The 27,976-nt window shown below is 35.8% G+C and overlaps 4 protein-coding genes across 4 annotated transcripts; 2 read left to right on the top strand and 2 right to left on the bottom strand.

Annotated features, from left to right (window-relative positions):
• The first annotated feature begins 298 nt into the window (after window positions 1-298).
• Window positions 299-2,354, top strand: OTP43 (Pentatricopeptide repeat (PPR) superfamily protein). Its single transcript, XM_086442298.1, has one exon. The coding sequence runs from the start codon at window positions 618-620 to the stop codon at window positions 2,115-2,117; it is 1,500 nt and encodes a 499-aa protein (XP_086298424.1). The 5' UTR covers window positions 299-617; the 3' UTR covers window positions 2,118-2,354.
• Window positions 2,355-7,271: 4,917 nt separating this feature from the next.
• On the top strand, window positions 7,272-14,308 carry LOC147401135 (chaperone protein dnaJ 16-like). The gene is made up of 11 exons (XM_086442297.1): window positions 7,272-7,613; window positions 8,832-8,955; window positions 9,090-9,172; window positions 9,297-9,408; window positions 9,501-9,605; window positions 9,887-9,937; window positions 12,863-12,952; window positions 13,061-13,169; window positions 13,266-13,414; window positions 13,507-13,560; window positions 13,642-14,308. The coding sequence occupies exons 1-11, from the start codon at window positions 7,465-7,467 to the stop codon at window positions 13,864-13,866; spliced, it is 1,251 nt and encodes a 416-aa protein (XP_086298423.1). The 5' UTR covers window positions 7,272-7,464; the 3' UTR covers window positions 13,867-14,308.
• Window positions 14,309-16,360: 2,052 nt separating this feature from the next.
• Window positions 16,361-17,564, bottom strand: LOC147401134 (Peroxidase superfamily protein). The gene has a single exon (XM_086442296.1). The coding sequence runs from the start codon at window positions 17,494-17,496 to the stop codon at window positions 16,510-16,512; it is 987 nt and encodes a 328-aa protein (XP_086298422.1). The 5' UTR covers window positions 17,497-17,564; the 3' UTR covers window positions 16,361-16,509.
• Window positions 17,565-21,179: 3,615 nt separating this feature from the next.
• LOC147401133 (UDP-glycosyltransferase 74F2-like) lies at window positions 21,180-27,688 on the bottom strand. The gene is made up of 2 exons (XM_086442295.1): window positions 26,848-27,688; window positions 21,180-21,991 (listed from the first exon to the last, which is right to left on the bottom strand). The coding sequence occupies exons 1-2, from the start codon at window positions 27,514-27,516 to the stop codon at window positions 21,266-21,268; spliced, it is 1,395 nt and encodes a 464-aa protein (XP_086298421.1). The 5' UTR covers window positions 27,517-27,688; the 3' UTR covers window positions 21,180-21,265.
• Window positions 27,689-27,976: the final 288 nt, after the last annotated feature.

Below are 27,976 nucleotides of genomic sequence, written 5' to 3'. Positions count from 1 at the left end.
TTTACAGTTGTGTATCCCGTGAAAAAATTTATGATTGTAGCACATGACACGTAAGGAGAGTATGTTAGAGGGGGGAGTCAGAAAATCATTATTAATTTTTTTTTTTCCTCTAAAAAAGAATTGTTTTCAACTTTTAGTATAAATCTTTCACTAATGCTGGAGTGACATTGGATTTACTACGGTTTTTACATTTTTGACGTGGAGGTGCACACATAACCGTAGATGTGCTTACTCATATCGTCAAAAATGTAAAAATTGTAGTAAATCCAATGTCACTTTAGCACAACTCTAAATTTTTATACCTTATTCTCCAACCTTAAGCTTCTATCTCTTTCAACCTTAAAAACTCAAGAAGATTATTGAAAGTTGAAAATGATAGATTTTAAGAGTAAAATCAATGGTTTTTGAATCAGATGTTGAACACGAGGTCGAATGAAAGCATGTAGGACATTTTCTATATGTCTTTCTGTGAAGACTGCAATCAAGGGATATATCATCATCAGTCCGAGAATATGGGGGTATCTCAAATATTCACCAAAATTAGAGGGGTATCTCTAAATTACACCAGTTTTTATTATTAACTGATCACCGAAGAAGGAGACTGAAAATGTTTTCAAATGTTCCCTCCTCTCCTCAAACAAACCTCACACATCAAATATTTTCCTCATCTCCTTCTCCTTCAACTCCCACAAATCTTCCCCACACTCAAACGCAATTCTCACACCCAAACAACCCCTTCAACACCACCATCACAAGATTCTCTCATTGCAGAGCTCATCTTGAACAACAACTCAGAAACCCTAACCCTAACCCTAGAAAAATGCAGAGTCCAATGGTCCCCCAACCTCGTCGACCGAATTCTCAAACGCCTCTGGAACCATGGACCCAAAGCCCTCAAATTTTTCCAAATCTTGGACCACCACCCCACCTACAAACATTCTCCATCCTCCTTCGATCACGCAATCGACATTGCTGGTCGATTGCGAGACTACAAGTCCTTATGGACCCTCGTCTCTCGAATGCGTAAGCGTCGCATCGGTCCCACCCCAAAAACCTTTGCAATTATCATCGAACGGTATGTCTCCACTGGCAAAGCCGATCGAGCAGTGAAAGTTTTCCTATCGATGCACGAACATGGTTGCATTCAAGATTTGCACTCTTTCAATACTTTTCTTGACGTGCTCTGTAAGTCTAATCGAGTAGAAATGGCTCACTCGTTTTTTAAGGTTTTTAAAGGTCGATTTAAAGCTGATACTGTTAGTTATAATATAATTGCAAATGGTTGGTGTTTGAAAAAGAGAACCCCAAAAGCTTTAGAAATTCTTAAAGAAATGGTGGAGAGAGGATTGGGTCCAACTCTCTTGACGTATAATATATTGCTTAAAGGATTCTTTAGAGCTGGGCAGATTAAAGAAGCTTGGGAATTTTTCTTGCAAATGAAGAAGCGAGGGTGTGAGCTTGATGTGGTTACTTATACTACGGTCGTTCATGGATTTGGGGTCGTGGGTGAGATTGATAAGGCTCGAAAGGTCTTCGATGATATGGTTGGGCAAGGGTGTCTTCCTTCGGTGGCGACTTATAATGCTTTAATTCAGGTTTTGTGTAAGAAAGATAGCGTTGAGAATGCTATTGTGGTTTTTGAGGAGATGAGGAGAAAAGGGTACGTGCCCAATTCCACGACGTATAGTGTGGTGATTAGGGGTTTATGTCATGTCGGGGAAATGGATAGGGCAATGGAGTTTATGGGGAGAATGAAGGATGATGAGTGTGAGCCGAATGTGCAGATTTACAATGTTGTAATTCGATATTTTTGTGACGAGGGAGAGATTGAGAAGGGTTTGGAGGTTTTTGGGAAGATGAATGGTGGAGATTGCCTGCCTAATTTGGATACTTATAATATTTTGATAAGTGCTATGTTTGTGAGGAAGAAAGCAGATGATTTATTGGTGGCGGGGAAGTTGTTGATGGAGATGGTCGATAAAGGGTTTATGCCTCGGAAGTTTACATTTAATCGGATATTGAATGGGCTTTTGTTGACTGGAAATCAAGGGTTTGCAAAGGAGATTTTGAGGGCACAGAGTTGGTGTGGTAAACTTCCTCGACAGTTCAAACTTTGACGCTCAATGGTTAGATTGCCACGTATTGTTGTGTATGGTCTTGTCTTAAACATTACTATTAGAATTGTAATTTAATTTATTCAATATAGACCAGATGAGAATAATAGATCTGAGATTGGGTTTAGGATGTCTGTTTTTGTGCTATTGATTCGAATTTCGAAATGCTTTTATGATCCCTAGTTTCTTGTTAACATTCATTATATTAATTATATCAAATGCTTGTGTCCTTCTATAGTATTAGCAGGTCTAGTTAAGTAGTTGTAGGCTTGAAGTCATGAAAGAGATGAATACTGGGTACAGTCATGTCTGGAAAGAATCTTGATGGAATTGGATTTGAAATCTGGACTTTATAAGTGGTTCACGCCTTTGTCTTGGTTTTGTAATTCTCTCGGGAAACAACCTTTCCTTCTCAAATGCATTTTCAAAGATCTAGAAAAAAAAAAGTTAGAAATGTGAAAAAGAAATGGTTTTTTTTTTGTTCTAAATTTTTTGCCCAGAACTAGAATAATTAAAGAGTTCTCAAAAGTAAATTCAATTCTCCTATTTGGATAGGGGAAATATGGGACTTGACAAAAAAAAATTGAGAAAAAAAATCCAATAAACAGAGTATTCATGAATAGTGCATCCAAATTAGATCTGTGGATTGACTTCCTTTTTAAACCATGAGTTTGGTAGGGTGGTCCATGGGAATAGAAGTCTTTATGCTTGTAATGAGTTCAATTTATTATGTTAATGCATGTTGATCAGTAGGCAAGCCTGTACTACCCTTAGATTTTTCATGTGTTCTATATGAAGGTTTTACAGGGGGCCAATAAGAGTGCTAACCTCAAGCCTTAAATACCACATTCACTACGGTTCTTTGGCAGCCTTGAAATCCAAGAAGTTGTCGAAGAACTTACATGACAATCTGAGTATGAAATATCGGCCCCTTTACATTATGATTAAATATTTAAGTGTAGCCGATGCATTGTATTAGGCTGTATGGTTGTTAGATTGGAACTGGAGAAGGTAGAGAATATTCAGGTATGCATTTTGATTCCAAGGATTGAAACTAAATTGAGATTCTTCAAAGAGTGAATTTGGAACATAAGACGAAGATTCGTAAAACTGAGGGGACCATAGTAATTGAAATCATGAGGACTCTGGAAAGGTTGATGATAATGACCGATGCTTGCCTTCCTTGCTTGAAGTCGCAATTTTTTATTTTAATATTTTAATTTCTCTTCATTCTTTACTTTTTATGGGCATTCTGATAGTCCCACATTGCCTTAGAGTTCAAAATTCCTTGAAACAAGCAAAAACTCAAAAGATGTAGTAGGGATGCAATCACCCTGAAGGAAGATGCTTTACGGTGATAAATCTTCTCCACTGTACTTAAATTGAATATCGATTATGTCATCTTGAAAGGAGGCCCAAGCACCAATAGTTGATTATGTTTAGTTCTGTAGTAATGTGGTTATCTGGCACAAAATGAAGTTTCTTGGTAAATTAGTCTCCAATGCAAAATCTAAACCCACTATGGAAACTATAAATTTTGACTATATTATGGGATGTTCTTAGGATTATTGGGTGGAGGGGGGCGTGGTTTGCAATTGATTATCTGAAGTGGGTAATGATGCAATTATACATATTAATTGGTGTCTGGGCTATCTTTTTTGAGCAGGCAAACCTTATATTTTATACCCAAAAGCATAGATTTGAAGCTGAATGAAGTCATCAGCTTCTATTATTTAAAAAAAGCAGAGCATTTGTGTTGGATAGTTGTTCAACCACACCACTCTTGTTCTTATAATCTAAAGACTTTTTTTTTACTTTGCTTTAGGTGAAGAATTTTGGTGTAAGCGAACCGGCTCATCAAGCATTCCCCACCTTAACTATGCCGAAATAAATGATGCCATCTAAGAACTAATTGGGCTGTGGTGAATGGACTTGTTCGTATGGTTGATTGATTTCATCTTTTTTTTTCATTTCAAATATTGATGTGATGATAAGAGTATCAAACACAAACCTTAATCGTCTTTTTTATTTTTTTACCATTGCTGATTATGTCTTGGTTATTAAGAATTAAGGAAGTTGAAGAAGATGTAGTCTACTATGTCAAAAAAAAAATGATTTTTGTAGAGGCAAATTTGAATTTTACCTCAATCTACTCTGTTGTTTCAAAGGTGCTCCTTGCCTCCCTCCTGTTAGCACTAGTGTGATACCTGCCAATAATTCTCCGACAATCAAGTTAGAATTGTAGAAATGATGTTATCCTTGTTTGCTCTAATCTCAAGGATTGGAAAAATCCTCCCCTTACCTTGGATCCTCCCTCAATTATATAGGATATCTCTCAAGATTAGGGTTTCCCCTTTATTCGGGTTCTGATCTTGGGGAATCCCATGATCATTGGGATCTTAAACTAAAAATGGAATCCTTCTTATCATGCTCTGAGAGTCTTGGGATTTTTCCTAGAATTTTGAAGTGTGATAAGGTAGGCAAAGAATCACGAGAATGTTATGATTTGGTACATCTTGTTAGTTAGGGCATATTTCGATCTATGCCCTACCCTCTCAATGAGTAGAGCTAAATTATTGACCTATCATGTATATCGCTTGCCTTTCGTTATTTTTTTTCTACTCTTCAATTCATGTCTTCATTATGACACATGTAGGGTCTTGATGAAATATCGATTTTACCCTTTATAAATTTGATTTATAATATTAATATGGATAGATTTGGACTTGAGATTTGAGAATGAGTGGAGGGAGAACATAACTATTCTCTCTTTCATGTAACTTGGGGATGAATACTAAAGAGTTGCTATGGCCATGTACCATAGGGATTTAGATACTTCTTTCTCCACCTTTTATATTGAAATTTAAGTTTAGCTCGATATAATTGAAGCAAAAGAAAGAGAATGAGGTGCCATCATAAAAAATGTAAAAATCTTATATACATCTTTGAAATCTTTTTTTTTTTTTTTTACCAAAGAATGTGGGCATCTTAGAGTATTCAACTAATCTTCAAGGAATGTACAATTCCCTTCCCTCACAGTGACTCTAAGGCAAGATTCGACATCTGCTTTGTGAGGCGCGTGGGCTTGACCATTACACCAACCCTCGGAGTTTAATTAGAAAATATTTGTGTCACAATTGAAATTTTCTGGAAAATTGTGGTAAATTAGGAATAACCTAGGATTTTGGTGGCCTATTTGCCTATGATGTGCCTATGATGTGAAAGGTGATTTGGTGTTGACCGTTGTGTGGCTGTCCAAAACTATGGGGCGTCACATCTCTGTAAATAAGATGCACTCCAAGTCCTACTCTTTAAGTCTTGACCGTCCATTCCTTTTAGGTGTGGCATCCTTGTCTCTTGGTTTTTAAGACAACAATAAGAATAAGAGATCTTTATCAATCAGGTGTTCGATCTCTCTCCAAGAGAGCCAAAGAATTACTCTAGACTTGGATCTCTCCATTCTACTTCCACGTGTGTCTCATTTCTTCCCTTTTAAAATAATAATTTTATTTTTTAAGATTATACAAAATGTAATAAAATTTTCCATTTGTAAGTTGGTTGTATTGTACATAAAACAATATTGTTAGAAATTTTTTGCTAAAATATCTAGAATGATACTTGTAGATGGAAATATCGATTCACCTCGATTCCAATTCTTCAAGTGCCAAGGGTGTACCCACAAGTACACTCCAACACCCACTTGTGCATTAATTCCTCACATTAAGTAAACTTAGTGTGAGGGGGCGAAACCATCAATAACTCCAATCCATCTTGAACCCATGTCGGATTCTACCTTCATACCTAGATTGATATAGGCTTTGAAATTACATTAGTCTTGGATCACGAACCTCAGACTTATACGTAATCTATTTCATTGAAGCATTATATTAATTTATTGTCTTGTATCTCAAGATGACATGTTTTGTGTGTGTGTGCGTGGAGAATGTCAAAATATTCTATCTAAAATTAAAATTAAATTTTTATGAAAATTTAAAATTAGTATTTGTTAATTTGAAAATTTTCTACAATATTGATACAAACATGTTAACTAATCGTTTGATTGCTTCGGTAACAAACAAGTATATCAATGTGTTTGGTATGTTATGACCTAAAAAGTGTAATATAATTTAATTGGTACAAATGATGTCATTATAAGTAGTAGTTAAATGACTATGACCCCTTTATAATATTCTTAATCCCATCATAACCCCTTTAGAAAATTCCAAACCTAAGAATCAAGGTAGAGTAAAGAATGTAGGTAGTTGGCAGCCGACAATAAGAATCAAGGTTTAAAATCTCATTTAAATGCAATATTTCAATAAATAGGAGAAAAAAAAATTGATATGGTCTTGACTAGAACATTTCAAGACAATCTAAAACATTATCGAAACATCAATGTTTCATTTGGATCTCGACCAAATTCCGAATGTTATATTGAAATATCTTGAAATAGCGTTCAACTTTGAGATACACTGTTTTCAAATTTGCCTCTTACCTTATTCTACTCTAAAAGATTAATATAAAATGACTTAAATGACTTTACCTTCAACCTAACAAAAAATTCTTGATTTTCTCAAAAAAGAAAAGAGGTTTAGCTTAGTGTGTGTTTGATAACACTTCTGACATCTAAATGGAGGTGGTCCACATTTAAAATTTAAACATCAGAAAACTTTATTTTTGTTTGTTTCATTTTAGATTTCAGACTTCAGAATCGAAATTCAAAATTTTTGAATTAATGATGAGAGGACATTGGATGAAATTTTTGAAGTTGATTTCTAATTTCTAGACTTCAGACTTCAGAAGTGTTACTAAACATAGTCTTATTCTTGAGAAAAAAGACTGAAGGAGATAATTTTTTTTTTTTTTTTCTGATAGATAGATTTTGTGTAAAATGTTTTTAGCTAAGATATTAGAGATGATTGGTTTTGAGAAGAAAAATTGACAGTTGTTAGTTAAAGGTTGAAGTACTGGCAATTAAGATCATTTTTGTATTACTCTATCGGGAAAGACTGAGGTCAAGGGATATGTCATAAGTTTAAAAATACAAAGAGTGTATCTCAAATATTCATTAAAATATAGGGAGGTATTTCTAAATCCCACTAAAATAAATTACGAGTCGGTGCGCAATACGCATCACCTTTACTTCTACATTCTCAATCTCACTGCCTTATAAATGCTTCTTCGTATATAAAAATTCAAATTTCTCGCTCTCTAAATCCTTTTTGTAGATCGAATGCGTTAGGTTTCAGCAGAATTTCAATTTGACATCCATGAATTTCTTTGAAATTAGTTGTAGAATTTCGTGGTAACAGAGATAATAATAAGGGTTTCTACTGAATTTGAATTAAAAATGCCGTCACATGGCTTCTTTTCTAAATCATCATCAGGGAAGAATGAGGGTTCAAATCAGCAGCGAAGAGATCCGTACGAGGTTCTTGGTGTCTCTCGAAATTCAACAGATCAGGAAATTAAGACCGCTTATCGAAAAATGGCTCTCAAGTAATCCTCTAATTTTTATATTTCTTCACAATTCTAAAAGTATTTTCTTTTCTCGAAATTCTGAGCGTTTTATATTTGAATGTTTCTGTCGTGGGTGTGTGATGGTGTCAAAGGTTCGTTTTTTTTATATTAATTTCTTGTAAGTTAGTGTGAATGTGAGTAATTGTGTGATTTTAACTGCAAATGAGGCCATGGGTTTCATCGCAGCTTACTATCAAACGTTCATCATCGTCATCATTTGCAATGTTTCATCTTAAATTCTTAATTATGTTTTTGGGCAACATGAATCCTATTTGACCATTTAATTCTATAATGTAACTTTGGGTCTGTTTCTACTTTCTACTAATTTCAAAAAACACCATTTTTCGGTCTTAATTTCACCCATTTAGAGTGGTAGATCCCTTAGCCTGTATTTTCACTGTTGCCCATCATCGGTCTTGTTGTACATGACCAAACCATTACAACCCCTTATTGGAGCTATTTCTTGATTCCCTCAAGTGGGTTTTGTCTTTCCTAGCTTCTCTTGTTTCGAACGAGAGTTGGTTGCTCTCACAATGGAGGACAATGTTTCGACTTGATGAACTGTCCATCTTGTTGAAAGTTCAGTGACCCATTGCAGCTAATTAAGCAAAAAAGCCATGGATTCTTTGATGACATCTCAACCTTCTTAGGATAATATTGGCTTTTATCTTCTATATTTATCCATTCATCATGACCGTTGGGCTGTTATGGATTCCCAGGAAAATGGTATCCCTGGGAAAAAAGTGTATTAATCCATAGAAGATTGGAACCGATCTCTGGTAATCTTCTATTTTCCTCAAATCCTATCGGTCATGTTGATGGCAGAGCCTCAACTGTGGGTTGAGGCTATCCATTAGAACATTATCGTTGTTATAAGAAAAGTTGAAGTACTTGATAGAACCTAGTATCAAAATAAGATAGATTATTTTTGTGCCACAACCTATCTTAAAATTTATGTTTTAAAAAATAAGATGTGGGCAGCTCAAATTTTAAGTGTCTGGTTGAAATTAATAAGATTATCTTTGGGAATTCCTACCAAATGTTTGCATGCCTATAACCGCATAAAGTCTTCCCTGATATGTTAAGGCAAAACTCTCTACCAAATGTTTTGCATGTCAATTCCTACCAAATGTTTGCTATTCTGCCATTTTGTGTCAGATATATTATTTACTGATGCCACTATAATATAATTTTCAGGTATCATCCTGACAAAAATGCAAATGATACAAAAGCAGCTGATATCTTTCAGGAGGTCACATTTTCCTATAATATTCTCTCTGATCCAGACAAACGACGTCAGTATGACACAGCTGGTTTTGAGGTAAAATATTTTGGCAGGCATATAATTAGTTCTAGTTTCACATTCTCTCATTGTTCTTGCTATGATTTGGGGGTCGCCTGATATGACTTTTGATTGGGTTGATGTTAATAATGATGTAATGTGCCTTTCTTCAGGCGATTGAATCAGATAACAATGAAGTGGAGCTAGATCTTTCAAGTTTGGGAGCTGTGAACACCGTTTTTGCTGCAATTTTTAGGTAGGTCCATTTTTTGAGTGAAAACTGCATTTTTTTATTACTTCTGGGGGTTTCTGATGTACTCATAAACCCTGGGCCACAAAATGATGCACTCATATCTGGTGTTATTTGTACAATACACTAGTAAGCTTGGTGTGCCAATTAAGACCGCTGTATCAGCTACTATCTTGGAAGAGGCTTTGAGTGGATCGGTAACCATTTTTCCACTTCAACTGGGGCAACCTCTGTTTAGGAAGGTTAGGTATTTTAACCACTTTTTGTATCTTCCTTTAGCTATCTTTTAACTTTGTTAGTGGACACACGTGAAAGCATTCTCTTCTTTTTACAGGTTGAGAAACAATGTGCTCACTTCTATTCTGTAACAATAACAGAACAGGTAGCACAAGCAGGGATTGTTTGTCGAGTCCAATCACCGGACAAAAGCAAATTCAAGGTTTGTGCTAAGTTTAACACTTCCCCCCCCCCCCCCCCCCCCCCCTCTTTTTTCTTCGAGTCTCTCAAGTTTTCAAAACATCATCTCCCTTAAGCCCCAAATTGATTATTTCATAACTTTCATTTCCATCTCACAGCTGAAAACATATTGTTCTTTCCAAACTTATTACCTCTCTATTATCGTCTAGCGTTTCTTCATCACTGAGACGTACAAGTATTTTATATTATTGTATAAAATTCTACACCTTTAGCTTGTTATTAATGGTTTTAGTTGCTATGCAGCTATTATACTTTGAGCAGGATGAGAATCGTAGATTACACCTTGCATTACAGGTACTCAACATTCTGAGTTTTTATTTATTGATGTAATTGGAAGAATCTGCTGGAGTAAATAGAGATGAAGTTTGGTTAATATGGAATTGATAACCATTTCCAGATTAAAGTGAAGAAACTAGAATACTCACAAATTTCAATTTTCTTGCGTCCTTCTGAACTGCAAAGCACATGAATTGCTTTGTCCTGTTCTCTTGATCCTCATGTATGGAATCATGTGGCTTGAGCTTTTGCCTCAATAGATTCATCTGCTGAACTGAGCTGAACAGCATGTCTAGGGGTACCTTACAATGATCATTTAAATTAGCTTTGAACTAACTGTTGTTTAAGCCCCCTTTTACGTCACTCAGTCAAACTGTTGAGGATTAGGGTTGACAGACACCGTCCTATCTGTTGGGTTCACTTATTCATTACCTCCACCTGCAATTAGAATTGCTGCCCTATCCTAAGGGGCTATTTTACTATATAAATCTAAAAGGGAGCTCTTTTACTACATAAGTCTAAGATGATGGATGAAATGAGTATTCTATTAATTAAGCTAGCTTGATTAAAAAAAGTTTAGGCTATTGGCATTGGACCAGCCATGCCTTCTACACTTCAGGGTAATGTCCCTAACCAATGGCCAAAACTTCTTGTCATTTGCCACCAACAAGAGAATAAATGCCATTCGTACCAGATTCAAGTCACTTAGAAATGGTCAAACACATGATGTCACAATGGACTTCAATATGGCAATGTCATCATAGGGCAGACAGGTTTGGATGAAAATGCACTTAAACTTCTACTTGCTTATGCTCAAATGTGCGTAAATATGCATCCACACAAGGTTCAAAATCTTGTTTCAAGGCAATTTTCAGTTAGGAGGTAAACCGAGATGATCTCAATCGAAACATCCTTGACATTGTGCAACAATCTGAAACGTTCAATGTTTAGTTCCAGTCTCAGCCGATACTGTGTTCATCCAAAACATTCTGAAATCGAGTGAAACTTTGAACAATGGTCATATCCATGCATATTTATTTTTAATCCCGTCTTTTGTCTCATCAAATTTACCTAGGATGATACTTGTGATAACGTACATGGATAGGTGCTCGGCTTTGGCTCTAGCCTAAACTGTTTGTGTTTCTTCTTATTCTGCATGCACACGAAATAAATACTAAAAAAGTCACAACAGAAGTATGTGAACATCAGTTACACAACCACCCATACTGGGATATATAGGCTGAGAAGTATCTCAAAAATTTTGATGACTTCAGCTCATGATGCACCATGGATCGTCAAACCGATAATTGATAGGATACAAATGACGCTCACACATTGTGGGAGTGGGAGCAATCTCAATCTGACGTTCTCACAAAAACCACACCACAAACTTCCATCAACCCATTATCAATTTTTTTTTCTTTACACATACAACTCCTTCAAAATGAACCAATTGAAATGACTAAGATGAGTGACACACTAACATATGGGACCTGCCTTAAGCCTACACTATTTGATTTCTAGAAGGAGATGATATTGAATGATCTCAATCCTCCTCGAATGATGGTCATGACGATTTTGGTAGAGAATTTGATCGACTGTTATGATGCTACTGCATCATCCCTCTGGTTGGAGAAAACTTGGCCTCGATGATATTGATCTTGCTGGACTTAAATCTTCTTGATCAGATCAAAATAGATAAATGGTGGATATATGCCGAGGCATTGATAGTTCTTGAAGGTGACATCAGATATTTATTTATTTATTTGGGAGTATATGATTATGGGAGGTGGTGGTGGGCAGTGGAGGGGAATGTGATCTAGTAGATGAACAGGGAAGTTGGACAGTTAGTAGAGGTAAAATGGTGATGGATGATTATATTATAATATCATAATTTTCATATAATGCTACATAAAAGTTGGGTATCATTTGGTATACATGCTGTGATGAGAGTCTTAGATATGATCTTGGCAACTGGGACAACATTTGGCAAGAAGTCTATCAATTGGAGGGAGGCCTCAAGCCACTTGCTTTGGCAAAGAATACAACATTTGTTAGGAGAGACACACTTGACTCATGAAATACTTGGTCTTTGATGATAATTTCTCATCCTTCTCCGGGAGGATTTGCCAGAGATGTTTATATCGAATGCCAAACTCATGTAGCACAGATCCTCAAGAACAATTGGTAGGGTATGGGTGGCACTCATTCATTATGGGATCGAGCTCAATCACAGCAATGAGGAAAAACCCACTTTCCATCATTATCTGCACCCTATCCTAAATAATGAGGTGGTTAACACAAGTAGTCACACCCTCACACACAAGAACTTTCAATACCATACATTTATATTGGTTCATTATTAAAAGATTTATTTTATCTTATTTTTACACGAACACAACTCTTTTTATGACATCTCCACTTAAGTAAAGCTACTTGCTGTTCCTACTCCTTTGATCAACTATAATACCTAAGCAACTACAAACTAACCTACGAAATTAGCTTTGAAATCTGAACTGCAAATAATTCCAACAAGGGATAAGAACAATATAATTAAAAGACAATGAATGGTCATGATGCTCCTCAATGGATGACCATGATTGTAATGTAAGTAGGTAATCATAATGGACGGCTACAATTCTCCTGCACCAAATTCTCACCTTAGTGTTTTAAAGTGGCTGGGAGAGTATACTTATGCTTTGAATCATTTCTACTTGTCAATCATCACCGTAGTTCTCTGCATGGATTCTATTTGTTTCACTAGACTACCATACGCTTTCTCATTGAAAACACCTAGCTGGATTTTCTGAATGTGAATGCATTTGACAACATATTTGGAATTTGAGGTAATCCCATATTGATTGTAAATGTGAAACCTACATCTATCAAGAAAATGAATTATTTTGGTTTAAATAAACTTATAGGCTAAGCTTTTTTGTGTAGGAGGACAGTGTGAAAACAGGAAAGGTTACATCCGCTGGGATGTATTTTCTAGGTTTCCCCGTTTACAGATTAGATGAAGCAGTCAACGCGGTGAGCTAACAGCATCACAAATTGTATATAAATCAACTCTTGTGATTCAGATTACACCCTTATCATTCATTTCTTCCTTCTTGGTCTTTCAAAATTTGGTGGCTTCAGATGGCAGCTGCAAAGGATCCTGATGCCGCTTTCTTCAAAAAGTTGGATGGATTTCAGCCATGTGAAATAACTGAGCTTAAAGCAGGCACTCATATATTTTCTGTTTATGGTCAGTTGTGCAACTTCCTTGACCCACTCAAGAATTAGGCTTTTCTTGATTATTCACTCTGACGTGCTGAAACTTCCATCTGTCTATATTCTAAAGGTGACAACTTTTTCCAAAGCGCAAGCTACATTCTGGAAGTTCTTTGTGCTGCGCCATTTTATGAAGAGAAGGAACAACTCAGGGCCGTCGAAGCTCAGATTTTAACAAAAAGGGTGGAACTCTCTAAGTTCGAAACCAAGTACAGAGCGGTTCGGACTATTGCATGCTACTTTTTTCTCTATACTTTGAACCCATAACTCTTTTTTTTTCCTGCTTATATTTATTTGAGAGTGAAATACAGGTCCTGGCACAATTCAACGAGTTGACCAGCAGATATGCACTGGAAATGCAGGCTGTGAGTATAATCCTTAATTGATTATTTTGAAGTGGAGCTCATAAAAAAAAAATTTACATTATCGATTCTTCGTTCTTTTAGATTGATGGGCTTCTTAAGCAAAGGAATGCAATCCATGCTTCATACTCAACTGCTTCTCCTCTGAGGCGAAGTTCGAGTAGTTGGAAGATTAGAGGTTCCTTTAAGGGGTCTAAAAAGGAAGGAGAGCATCAAACAAAACGTAAGAAACCTACAATGAAGGATAGACCAAAGAAGAAGAAATGGTACAATATCCACTTGAAGGTGGACAAGACAAAGGCTTTTTGAATGGGTAATCCAATGTAACTCTACATTGTTACCTATTGTGTCTCGCCACGTTGAAGAGGTTCGTCTTCCTCGTCTTGTAGGATTGCTATATTTTGGATGTATTATGAGGGCTAAGTTTCGACCAACAACTTTTGGATGATGTATCCATTGTACCCTTGAAATTTTGTGTTAGTAGTTGTGCATGTGTGCCATTAATATGTGGATGCAGGCGTTTCACTTTCCTTTCCTACCAAAAGGCCAAATGAATCAACTATTGGTGATGGAGATGATGGCTCTTATACAATTTGTTAGTACTCTTTCATGTAAGGGATGCAAACTAAATGTTACTATAAAATTCTTTTCTTTTTGGTTGCCTTTGGTGATCCTGTTTTTTTTTTAATTATCTTGTAATGTCTATAATCAGTCAATGAATTAATACATGGAGCTCCTTTCAGATATTTAATGGCTGCAGCAGATTTGTGTTCTTTAGCTCATCTAAGAGCTGGTTCAAATAATGGATGATTCAAATCGAAGGGCATCTGCACACCTTGTGGTGTTGACATGGTCAGCGTAGTTTTTGAACTGCGGAGTTGTTCCATGCTGAACTTCAGTACCTATAGAAGTGGATGCAAAAAAAAAATTGAATCTGCCTCGAGATCTCAACTCCAATTAAGATCACACATACAAATCATGCAAAGAAAAAAAAAAGAAAAAAGAAAAGGGTAAAAATAAGAGATTTTACATGGTTAAACAAGTGTCTACATTCATGGGAGTCATTCCACTATAATCCATATCCTTATTACTTGGGTTTCCCTATTTACAAGATGACTCTTATGCTGTGTGTGGATTGAGAGAAATGGAGAGAAGAAAATAAATGAGTTTCTCTTCATTTCTCTTGTTTGGATTGTTAAGTGGGGAGAGAAGAGAAGAATTGGAAAGAAAAAAAAGGCTTTCTTTCTCTCCAGAAGTGGAGAGAAGAGGAGAGAAATCCTTTTAAAATATTTTATAATTCCAAATCTTCTTCTAGATCTCTTTTTAAGATATTTTATAATTTCAAAATTGTCCTAGGTTCTCTCATGTCCATCCAAACATGGTGGAGAGAAATTGAGTTTCTCTTATCTTCTCTCAATGAGTATCTCTTCCTTCCACTTCTTTCAATCCAAATTCAAATTCCTATTTTTTCTTTACAATGTATTTCTTTCTTTTAACACTGTGTTTGGGTTGAGAGAAATGGAGAGAAGAGAAGAGAAGAGAAAATAAATAAGTTTCTCTCCATTTCTTTCGTTTGGATAGTTGAGTGGGTAGAGAAGAGGAGAGAAAAAAAAAAGCTGAGTAGGAGAGAAAAAAAAATTGAGTTTTCTTTCTCTTCAAAAGTTGAGAGAAATTCTTTTAAAATATTTAATAATTTCAACTCTGTTCTCTCTTAAGATATTTTAAAATTTCAAAGTTATTCCAAATTCTCTTGTGTCAATTCAAACATGGTGGAGAGAAATTGAGTTTCTCTTCTCTCTCTCAATCCAAATATATCCTACATAGATAAAAACCCTCAACTTAAAAATGAAACATAACCTTAATTAAATTACAGTTAATTGATTGTTATCTGAATGGGAAAGAATACTACTACTTTGAGATTCTTTGCTAGATTAGGTAAGTTGTAATCCAGTGATGTTGTCAAATGGGTAGATGCATCCTACGTAGTTCTCAAGATGAGTGTCAACTTGATCCTCTTGCCTATGATTAATCACACGTGCATCAAGATTTGTATTAGTTGGTGTAATATGAACGGTCGGTCTAGATAGAAGTAATGATTTTTATTCTCCAAACATTATAACTTCCATATTTTATGTATCTCTCTCTATCAAATCAAATTGGGTCGAAAAGATGATTTTTTTTTTTTTTTCAAAACTTCACGTGTTGAAAGAAATCTTCTCAAACCCACAATGCCATTAACCCAAATTATCTCCATTTTCGCATCAAAAGGGTTCTCTGTATCAGAAATGGTGGCATTGAGTGATGCCCACACAATTGGGTTTTCTCACTTTAAGAGATTTGCGAATCGGATCTTCAATTACAGCGAATCGGATCTTCAATTGATCCTACTAGATTCGCACAAGGATTGAGGAGAGCTTGTTCGAGCTACAAACTTATTAAATTTGAATTCGAATTTCAAATAAAATCCGTCTCATTTTAATACCCTAAACAAAATGGGTTATGATGATGATTTAAGATTCAATTATAGTAGGGTATTGTTAACTTGTGCCCCAAGGGCACGCGTTAAGGTGCATTAAGCACACTTGGAAAATTGATTATTATTTAAAATTCTTTGAAAAGAAATATTTCCTAAACAATAGGTATTTTAGAAATATCTTTCGGTAAAATGGGTGATCTTAGGTTGGCTAACTTGTAAAATGCAGTAAGTGAAGGTTGCCTTCTCTTGATAATTTTGTTGGAATTTTGGTAGGAAAAAATCATATATTAATCAGAATTATAAAGGAGTGAGTAGAGATTCTCAAAATTCAAGAAAGAGATTAAAAATATATTACTTGCTTGCCTCGTTATAATTGTATATTTTGATACAAATATCTATAATATAAAGAATTGAGTGAATGATACTCAATTCTACATCTAATCATCCTGACCGTTAATCAATATCAGATTCTATTTTCAAGTAATAATAGAGTTAAAAGCATCACATCTGTGTCGAACTTCACCCAATCGTCCAGTCTTCACTCCATAGAAACTAAGCTTCTCCATTGCAAGAGAAAATGCCTCAAAGAACGCACTCTGGTTCGCCGCGTACCTCTCTACGTAAACCCTTGTCCTCGGATCCACAAAGATGGCCCGATCCGAATCCAATAAACCCAAACCCCTCGGCAGATTCTGATAGTACATGTTGTCGAATTTATTCGGTGTCATCACATCGTTGAAAGCAGATATCGATGGATTCGATACGTAGCTCGAACAAGCTCTCCTCAATCCCTCTGCGAATCTAGGGTTTAAAGTAGGATCAACTGGAGACGATTTACTGTAATTGAATATCCCATTCGCAAATTCCTTACAGTGAGAGAACCCAATTGTGTGGGCACCACTCAATGCCACCATTTCTGATACAGAGAACCCCTTTGATGCGAAAATGGAGATAATTTGGGTTAATGGCATTGTGGGTTTGAGAAGATTTCGTTCAACACGTGAAGCTTTAGAAAAAAACCCATCTTTTCGACCCAATTTGATTTGATAGAAAGGACCACCAACCATGGTTACGAGATCACGTGTTGCGAGAGCAAGAATGTCAGAGCAGGAAACGATGCCTGGGCAGGCGAGTTCGAGAGCGGTTTTGACGCGGACGACGACGTCGAAGGCGTCACCAGAGAGGGAGAGATTGATGTCTGCGTCACGTTCGGCTTTGTTGAAGGAGTTGGAGGAGATGAGAACGGAGGCGTCGCAGCCTTCAACCATACAGTCGTGGAAGAATAGACGAAGGGTTCCTGCAGCGGTGGTGGGGTTCGTGATTTGTTTGTTGGTGACGATTTCTTGTACGATTTGGTGGACCCTTGGGCATGATTTGGCGTAGTAGTTGGTGGTGAGAAATGCTTGTGATGAAGAAGTAATGGAGGTGAAGAAGAGGAGAAAAAGAAGGAAAGGTAATGCCATGGCGGATGGTGTTTCAGGGTTTAAGACTTGGTTTCTAAGAGAGAGAGAGAGAGAGAGATAGAGAGATAGAGAGATAAGAGGTTGTCTTGTGGAGGAAAATGGGTTGTCGATAGTGGATTTTATATTTAGGGTAATTTAGACATATACCCCTTAAGGTTTTTGTTAATAAATTTGAGATACTCCTAGTTTTTCAAATTACTGATATAGTCCTTGCCATTGGACTTCCAAGAGAGAAGAACATGAAAAGACCTAAATCCCCTCACCTTCAACCTCTCGTAGAAAATGGGTCTTTTTAAAATAAAAAACACTTTCTAACTTGATAAGATTTTAACTCTTACCAAAGGTCCTTAGAGCTCAAATAGATTATCACATTGGCAATTCAACACCATAACCTCTAGATTTTAATTCTTACTAAAGGTTTTTGAGCTCAAATAGATTATCAAATTGGCAATTCAATACCACAACCCTCTGAATTTCATGGAAAAACTTAAAATACAAAAAACAAAATTTTTTTGGGGTCTTAATTCAAGGTTTTGAGAATGGGTACAGTTATCAAATTATACAAAAGTCCTAAATTTAAAATTAAAATTAAATGATGAAAGCTAATTTCTTTTTTCAAAGTTCATAAAATTTTGTCGTCTACAACCCACGGATCATGTTTTTGGACACCACAAAGTTGAGCTAAATTAGTAAGACTAGGTTGATTTCAAAGAATATGTTTATAGAGAACTTCTATTGCCACACTCACTTTTACTAAGAGGACACTAATATTTGTGCAAATTCTTATTTATTTCATATGAATTGTGGTGCTCTTAGCAAAAGTTGGTGTGGAAATAGAATCTATTTTTTTAACCTCTTTATTCTATCGACTTCATTCTTTTGTCAAAAATCTTTGGTTTTTTTTTTTTTTTTCCAAAATTCTATTGTCATTAGTTTTTATGGAAAGATCTATCTTGTTCTTGAGAAAAATTGAAAGAGAAAAAAAAATCTTTAACGTGAAGATGAGGGAAAAAATTTGTACCCTAGATATTGAAGATGGTGGATTTTAGAGAGAAAAATCAAAGAATTTTTTAACTACAAATTAAAGGTATGGGTATTTATGTCATTTATTATTTTATCTCAATCTTCCAAAATTGAGGTAAAGGGGTATGTCATTAATTTGAAAATACAAAAGTATCTCAAACATTATAGAAAAAATCAGGAGTATAATGTTAAAATCACCTTTTTTTTCAAAAGAATAAGACAAAAAAAAGTGGTGCTGGAGCTACCTCAAGAGTGACGTGAAAATGGCAAATACGTATCTCGATAAATATCATCTATGGTGCTACACACTACCACGTCAGGAAGGTGAGATATGAGGTACAAGCTTGACGTCACTTTAAGATTATTAAAACTAAAAAAAAAAATGTTTTTGGGAGATAAGAAAATAAAAAGAAGTAAGTTAGGGTAGTGTCGGTCATCATCAATTTATCTGGGAAAGAATTGAGATGTAGATAGTGGAGGTGCACGTGGCTGTCCTATAATCTCTTCTACCCTAAAATGATTAGTTTTAGTTTTAAACTATTTATAGAAAGTTTTACTTTTGTGGGTCCACTCAAATTAACTTGATTGGTGATTGTCATAATCTTTTAGTGGAGAAGCACAGGTTTCTTTCAAGCTTTGGCATCATAGGCTTGATGTCCAAACCCTTTGATGGAGTAGGAGCTCTACATTAGAAAGAAACTTCTAGAATGCTCAGGTGGAGTGGAGTCCATGGGGGTGTGTGTATGTTAGCAGGAATTGACAATTTTATATTGGAAAAATTACTCAATGAACCCTAATAGAGCGATTTTTAAATCTTTCTTTCTTAATGCCCCTCTCACCCTATGTTAAATATCATTGAGTCGACCATTCAAATTGTTGATATTGATCTTTGATTCAATTGTTGAGATCAACCTTTTACAATTGTCAATGTTAATGATTATAAATTGTGGATCTCGATACTTGAACATGAATCATTGAGATTAACAATTCCAATGGTTGAGAACAACGATTTAAATACTAATCTTAATGATTTGGATGATCAAATCGTCAAACTTTCAATCTTGAACAATTGAGTTTGACATTTTAAAGAGGAGTGGGTGGGGTGAGTTTGATGTTCATGAAACTTTAATGAGTACGACAGTCCTGATAATGTCTCTTTTGATATACAATATAGTCTCTATAGTAGATTCTAATTAACTTAGTTGGTAAAGTCTTTGAGTGATAATACTAGAGACCTAAGTTCAAACCCCACTAACTCCGAATTATTTAAATCATTAAAAATAAGATTATCGATCCAAAAGAAAATGTGAAACTCTCGATAAATATTAGTTGGAGTAGTAATGGGATAAGTTTTTTTTGAAAATGATGGATTTCATGTAAAAGTTTAAGTACAACTATTTTTTATTTGGACCACGTACTGAAGTCGTATTAATTAAAGACTTTGTGTCACCATCTTTGTCCCAATTTGTCTTAGGGAAACTTACTTAAAGGACCTTGATGAAGGGGCCTTCTTTTCAAATAATCTCTAAGTTTTGTGAGGTAACTTGATAGTCCATATTGTAAAATTTTTATTTTTTAATGGCCCCTCAACCTTATCTCACATAATAATGTTCTTGAAATACCCAAACTACCATTTTTCTCATCTTTTTCACATACTTAGATTTTTCAATGGTGATTACAGTCATTTTCGATGATTTTTATTTATTTATTTATCGTGAATAACAAATAGAAATAATATAATTCTAACATTTAGATTTATTATTATTATTATTATTATTTATTTTGACGATTTATAACAAAAATGAAAAATGAAGTTGAGATTTTAAAAATTTTATATAACGTCGAGCTCACCACTTTTTATTGTTGAATTCGACAATTTTAAAAAACGTCGAACTTGACAATAAAATGTAGTGAGCTAGATGTTGATAAAACTCATCTATTTTCATTTTTTTTGAGTTTTTCTTACTAAAATACAAGGAAAGATCGACTAAAAAATTGGCATAATGATTTGCATAGATGATTTCAAATCAAAAGAATCATTCTTGATCAATTTTCATCCAAAGATGAAGAAAAAAAAAATTGAAAAAATCCTAATTTTATATATACGTTTTTAAAATGCTTGAAAAAAAACCCTTAAAAATGACTTCTTCTCCCTTCTCAAATTCTTTCTACTCGATTGGAATATCAAGGTCCTAAAACTTAGGGATTAATTAGAAAGAAATCCCTCAGTCAGAAATCCCTCAGTCGGGTTCCTTTAAGTAATTTTTCCTTTATCATATGATTTTAGTCCATTAAAAATCAATATGACCAATGAATGTGATCGACTATTAACAACTCACTTATAACCAATTGAATTTCTTCGCATAAAAAATCTTTGTTGCATTTTAAACCTATAAGTGTACTCCTAAAAAAAATTAAAAAAAAAATTGGTGCGCTCATGATCATCTTTTCTTTCTATTCTTGATTAGTCAGAGTGTCTGCTTGGACGGATTTGTTATAATATCATTCTTTTGTTGAAATGAATGAAGTAATTATTGAAGTGGGTTTGAAAAAGAATAGAAAATTTCTCTGAGGCACGTAGTTTACTTCATTGCATTATAGACAAACAAAAGCCCCTACTACAACAATATATGCATATATATTTTATATTCGAATTGATTCTTAATATATTTTTTATGATGATTACAGCTAATATCTCTCATACTTTTAAAGTATATAATATCAGTAACATAAATAAAATTACTTCTCAGTCCTTTATTTCACTCACGAATTTATCGATGTTCTTGTCTGAGCTTCCACCTTCACTAACTGCCTCTTTAGCCAATTCTTTCCATTTCTTGGCATTTATTTTGATCAATTGTCTTCTCTCTCCTTCCATCACTTCCCCAATACATCTTTCAAGTTCATCCCTTCTCACAATACCCTTGTCATCAACCTTAGCTCTCATTCCCACTCCCCACACCTCTTCCACAAACTTAGCATTAGTTGGCTGATCAGTCCACTGTGGCACACCAACCATTGGCACACCCAAACTCAATCCCTCCAATGTAGAGTTCCACCCACAATGTGTCACAAAGCAACCCATGGCCTTGTTGTCTAGCATCTCTAGTTGGTTGCACCATGTCACAACCAATCCCTTCTCTTCTTTTGTTGAGTCTATGAAATCTTTTGGTAATTTAATTTGCTCGGACTCCCTCAAGACCCAAATAAAGTGCAGATTTGTCCCCTTCAAACCCCATGCTATCTCTTCAATCTGATTCCTTCCTACTTCAGCCATGCTTCCAAATGAAACATACACCACTGACATGGGTGGCTTTCCTTCAAGCCATGTTAAGCAATCATGATTGGTGGTTGGGTTCCAGAGATTAGCTCCATAGTGTGTATCATCACTGATACGCGTGTCTAGGAAAGCTGATGGTATCATTGGCCCAACCATAATCACTGGCCAGAGCTTTGACATCACTTTTGTCACCTTGTTCATTATAAATAATTTATAAAGATATCAGAATAAATAATTAATTGAAATGGATTCCTATGAAACATTCACACACAAAATAAGCCACAAGGAAAAAAAATTAATGGATATGTTAAGACTTTGATGCATGGGATGCTGGTAATGTCCAAAAATAAGTGTTTTTCATAATGTCTTTAGATTGTAGGGTGAATTAATTTTAAACATGCCCCTCCAACTTGTTGTGTAATATTTTGTTAAAGGGGTTTTTTTTTTCCTATTTTAAGGAGTTTTACATGTTTTGGTAACTCTTGGTGTAGACACCTCAATTTGATCGGGCCCTCACTCGAAGGGACCCAAAAACAATAATGTTTCGATAAATTCGACCCACGGGCCTCAATGGCCCGAATCATCGAAAAATGATATTGTCACCGAAACCTAAGCCCTAACACCTCTCAATGAGTTAGTAGGCTCACCAAAAGGGTTCGGCACACTCCCATCTACCCCGCTCCATGCGAAATACCGATTTCCCAACAAAAGGGGGCCAACGGGCCACTAAGGCCCAAAACATCAAAAGTGGAAACTACGGTTAAATCAACACCCCTAAGACCACCCCGTGGTCTCGAGGACCCGAAAAAAAAAGGGGTCGTGGCCCATCCTACAGCTGTTCAACATCATCGCCCCGCGCTTACATACGAAAATCGATAAATTCCCCAACGGGCCCAAAAGCTCGATTCGCCAACATGTGGCATTTGTGATTAAATCAATGATTTCAAACAAAAAAAAAAAAAAAAAAATTTCAAAATAATAAAATGTGAGACTTGGGATGCCTACCCCTTCATCCAACCTTCACCGTTCCATCTCCAAATCCGATATCCAATCCAAAACAACCCACAACCCTTCTAAACCCAAGCCCATAAACCACTATCCATACCCAATTCACTAGCCGACCCATACCCATCAACCATTACCCACATCAACCAATCAACCCCTTAACATCAAAAGATGACACTTGTCATCACCATCCTTCACCTCCTTCATCCAATCACCAACCCATCATCATGCTCTAAACAACTCATCTAACCCATCTCACCTCTCTCCAAAATCACCTCAACCCATACCCTACCCTAACCTAACCTATCCCCATCCTCTAACATCAACAACCAACCACACTTCACCCATACCCTAACCCATCACCATTATCTAACATTATCAACCACCCACATCATCACCCATACCTCTACCCATCATCTTCCTTAAAATACTCCAATAAAATCAACTCAACCCATACTTCCTTCATCATCAATCAACTAACCCATTTCTCTCTCTCTAATCAAACAACCCCCATCAACCAATCAACCAATCTCATCACCCCACCCCCCCCTCATGATTGCCACATGGCATCATCTCCTTTCTCCTCCCAAAAACCAACTTAACAACCTCTTACACAACCCATTCTCCTAAATCTACACACCTCACCTCATCAACCAACCTAACACTCATTCTCTAAACACCCCCTTACACCCCCACTCCACCACCAACCATCACTCATGTCAACCCACCAAACACTCTACCCAAATGGATTTGGGTAGGATCCAACCCATTTGGATCTACACCTCACCCATTTCACTCATTACATATTTACCCTCCATTCATCCACCTTAAATTTCACACCTTTCACTCCTCAATCCTATGTCATTACCCCTTCTCTCACATTTTAATCCCATTATACCCCCAAACCCCCTCCAAACACCTATAAATACCTCTCCTCTCATCCCAAAAATGGTGACACAAGTCTCCATAAGAAAAAAATCTACTCTATCTACTCCTCCTCACTACTCTCTCATACACACTCTAAGAAAAAATAACTTCACTCTCAACTCACTAAGGACTAAAGAGAATTCAAAGAAAAGAAGAAGAAGAAAAAGAAGAAGAAGAAGTCCAAGAGTACAAGGTGGAGCAATCAACACCCCCCCCTTTTCCTCTCTCTACCCTCCTCCTCTTCCCTCTTCTATCATCCCCCTCTTTTCATTTTATTTTAAATGAGTTGAGCATGAATGGACCCCAAGGCTTGGATCTACAAGGATCATCTCCATCGATGAGATGATCCTATGATCAAGCCAAAATTAAATCCCTACTTAGGGAACAAATGTACCCATGTGGCACACTTTTCACTTTCTTTTAAAAATCAAAATGACTGAGTTATTTGAGGTTACCGCCACGTGGCGGGGAGAAAGGGGTGCGTAACACCTTCCCTTTTCTCCAACCGAGCCGCTTGCCCGAACCTCTAGGTTTGATCAACCCTATCCGTTGCAAGTCACTAACGCCAAAAAAGGTGGAAATTTTTCGATAGGTACACACCGGGTGACCATTCACACCCCTTTTCAATTTGAATGGTGGCGACTCCAATATTTAGTAGTTGTGGCCGTCATAACGATGAAAATCACGTAGCTACACTTGGTATTATAAATAGAGATATCTAGAACTGAAAACTCATGAGAAAATAGTGATTGTTCTTGTTCTGTTCCGTGGACATAAGCACACTGCCGAATCATGTAAATTCTTGTGTTTTATGCGATTGTGTTATCTTTGCTATTTCAATTTTTTTACACACGTTTTAGTGAATGCTTGAGATATGTCACTATGCTTTCAAACTTATGACATGCCCCCCTTGATCTCAGTCCTCTACGTTATATTTGTGGATTATACACAAGAGGTGATTCAGTGGATTCATCTCCATGCCAGGGGATTGCAGGAAGGCAGATCTCTCCTTTTTTTTTTAGGGAACTTTAAATAATTTTGTAACTTTTTCCCTAGAGGCAATTTCATATTTTTATGAGATATAAATTCATAGAAAACTTGTTTCAGGGTTTCTAGGAGGGCATTTCAATTTATCTGAGTGGAAGTGAGATCGAGATATTTTAACCCTGGTTCTCATGAAAATAGTGGAAGGATCTCCTCATTACTAAAATTTTACGCAGTATACTATTGTCTTTAATTTTATTTTTTATTGTTATGGTTTCTTGCGCCTATTTTTCTATATTCTCTTATTAATACCGAAAAATGAATTAAATACCCTCGTCTTCAATTTTTAGTCAAAAACCTTTTATTTTTCTTTCTAGAGAGTGTCATCTCCAACCTTTGTGCTAAATTATTCAATCCATCATTTTCTAGTTTTTGTACTTGAAAATTGAAGTGGATAAAATATTAAAGTTGAAAATGAGGGTACAATTTTTTTTCCCCTAAGATATAAAGATGACTGATTTTGTGAATAAAATCAGAAATTTCTCGGTAAATGTTAAAAATGAAGGCATTTGAGTCATTTTTCATTAGTCTACTAGAGAAAATCACGATCAAGAGGAAGCAATCATTATTTTGAAAACATGGGGTATCTCAAATATTCATCAAATCGTGGAAGAGGTATGTCTAAATCACCCTAAAAATGTAATCTAAATAATAAAACACAATGGTAAAGCCTACTTGGGTGGGAGGAGGGATAAACATCTCATCCAAACTCCAATTAGGCATGTCAATGGATATTCGAATTAGATTCGAAAAATCGGATATTATTCGAATTTTTTGGATATCGAATGCGAATTCGGATGTTATTTTAAGATTCAAATGAGTTTTTGATACGCATTCAGATGTTGCGAAATCCAATTCGATAATATCCGCTCTAATTTAAATATATATGTTATATATTCATGTTATACAACAAAACTTATCTATATATATATATATATATATATATATATATATATATATATTATATATATATATATATATATATATATATATATAGTCTTGTGTATTCGTATAACACAACAAAATTTAACTTTTAAATCTTTATCTTCTCTCAATCTAAAAGGCACCAACAACACATCAATGGTAAGAGTGGATTTCGACTGTACAAGTATCATAATCACCATCTTCTCTGGCTGGTGAGCATCTAGGTAGGTACTCTCTCTCAAAGCAAAACCCTTTTTTTTTTCCACTATGCGAACTCCATAACCACCATCTTCTCCGGTCGGCGAGCATCTATGATTCCAGGTAGATATTTCCTCTCTCTCTCTCAAAGTAAAACCCCATTTTTTTCCCTTAAAAATCTATCGGCTTCAATCTCAAACTAAAATAATCTTAATTTATTTTTTGAAAATTCATATCTTACACGTTGATGTAAAAAATACTTGATGTTTTGTTCGAATTTTTCATCATTTTTTTTTTCCAGAAATCAAAGTTTATTTGATTTTATTGAAAAGAATAGGAAAATCGATTTGTTCTTTACAGGTTGAAGATGATGGTATAGATCGAATCTATTTTTTGTTGGATTTTTATCGGATCCGATATACTTTTCAAACTTGAATTCAAATCTTGGTTAGTGATATCCGATCAGATTTGAATTCGAATTTGAATTCGGATATCACTACTTCTTTTTTTCTGATTCGAATTTAAATGTAACACTATCTGATCGGATACCTATCCGTTGACAATCCTAGCTCTAATGATCCGCTTTATTGCTTTCCTCCTATCCCTGCAACTTTATTTTCTTTACTCTCATCGTCCCCCATTCCGACCCTCTTTGTAATAACCCCTCTAACTTTACAATTTATCGTTTTCTACACATTCAATCTCAAATATTTTTTAATAAAACCCCTTCAATTTTGTTATTTTTTCACTTTTATCGCTTTATCACCAAAGATGATGACAGTGCCACAGTATCTATACATAGATACTCTTATGAACGGTGATAAAACCCCTTGCATATGCAAGGTTCCATATTTGAAGTCTTCCAAGTTAGCTTTCCTCTTAAAAAAAAAAACTTTGTTGAGGGAGTAAGAAATTAAAGAGAGCATGTGAAAAGATTAATGTGCACTCACTTGGTCTTCCAACTCTTCGAAACTGTTCAAAAGAACCCAATCAGCTGCTTCCAAATTGGTAAATTTATCCATGATCATTGCCAAGTAAGCGGGGTATGATGCCGGCGACACAAGAAAACTTGGCAAATCATTAAAGCCCAGTGGAGGAAGCCCAGGAAGCGACACTGGCACGTTTTCGGGTATAGCCAAGGGCTCGCGGCTGGCACGCCAGTACAACGAACACACAGTGGCAGAGTTAGTTAAGAATGCAGCTCCATATATACCATGTTGTTTAGCAACATCAAGAGCCCATGGAAGAAACGCATCGTATACTAGGCAATTCACTCGGTAGCCCGAGTCATCAAGTTTCGATATGAGTTGGGATAATGTCTTGGAACCGATTTTTTTGAATGACTCTACATAGGCATTCACATTTGGGGCTTGGGCGAACCCACCGTTGTCGAACCCATCAGAGATGGGCTCAACCTGTACTCCTAAGGCACAAATGGACTTCACAGTGTAATGGGTGGTGGCAAAGGTGGCTTTGAGACCTTTGGAGGCTAATCGTTTGGCAAATTGGAGGAGTGGGTTTATGTGACCTTGGCTAGGATATGTTAGCACTAGAACATGCCCTCTCCCCTCCCTTTCTTTCTTCTCCATTTTTTTTTTCTTGAAATTTTGATCCCTCATTGGAATTGGACTTATTTATAAGCCTGGATCGACTTTGAATCATGATTTTAAAATTTGGTTTTGTGTCTCATCTCATCCATGCCAGATATCGAGTCGTCTCAGACAAGCTTTCCGATACGTTTGAGACGTCTCGTTCAAAAAGATGAAAAATCAACGTGCATTTTTATATCTCATCCTAAAATTTGACTTATTCATCCATCTCGTACATGCCTAATACCGAGATGACTCGGCAATATGTCTCTGTCTCGATCTCGATCTCGGTCTTGGACGACTTTTGAAACCATGCTTTGAATGGCTATTGTCCCAATTTTCCTTAGCTTGGGAGCCAAGTTTTGATATGGCATTGCAACATTGGAGATTTGTCACCTATAAAGAAGATAATTGGAGGATAGAGCTGACTATAGTTTCTTTTGAATAAGATAAGGAGAAAAATTATACGATTACGAAATATCTTATCAAT

Source organism: Akebia trifoliata, chromosome 5 (genome assembly GCF_017979445.1).
Source record: "Akebia trifoliata isolate Shusen 1 chromosome 5, ASM1797944v1, whole genome shotgun sequence".
NCBI lineage: Eukaryota > Viridiplantae > Streptophyta > Magnoliopsida > Ranunculales > Lardizabalaceae > Akebia > Akebia trifoliata.
The sequence above is the reverse complement of the archived record's forward strand: the minus strand, read 5'-3'. Positions and strand labels throughout refer to the sequence as shown.

Excerpts from the sequence above, each read along its gene's own strand:
- OTP43 (XM_086442298.1), top strand. The coding sequence starts at position 618 with ATGTTCCCTCCTCTCCTCAAACAAACCTCACACATCAAATATTTTCCT.
- LOC147401135 (XM_086442297.1), top strand. The coding sequence starts at position 7,465 with ATGCCGTCACATGGCTTCTTTTCTAAATCATCATCAGGGAAGAATGAG. Across the intron at positions 7,614-8,831 it reads TATCGAAAAATGGCTCTCAA|GTATCATCCTGACAAAAATG; the intron begins GTAATCCTCTAA and ends TATAATTTTCAG. Across the intron at positions 13,415-13,506 it reads TCGAAACCAAGTACAGAGCG|GTCCTGGCACAATTCAACGA; the intron begins GTTCGGACTATT and ends AGTGAAATACAG.
- LOC147401134 (XM_086442296.1), bottom strand. The coding sequence starts at position 17,496 with ATGGCATTACCTTTCCTTCTTTTTCTCCTCTTCTTCACCTCCATTACT.
- LOC147401133 (XM_086442295.1), bottom strand. The coding sequence starts at position 27,516 with ATGAGGGATCAAAATTTCAAGAAAAAAAAAATGGAGAAGAAAGAAAGG. Across the intron at positions 21,992-26,847 it reads TCGAAGAGTTGGAAGACCAA|GTGACAAAAGTGATGTCAAA; the intron begins GTGAGTGCACAT and ends ATAATGAACAAG.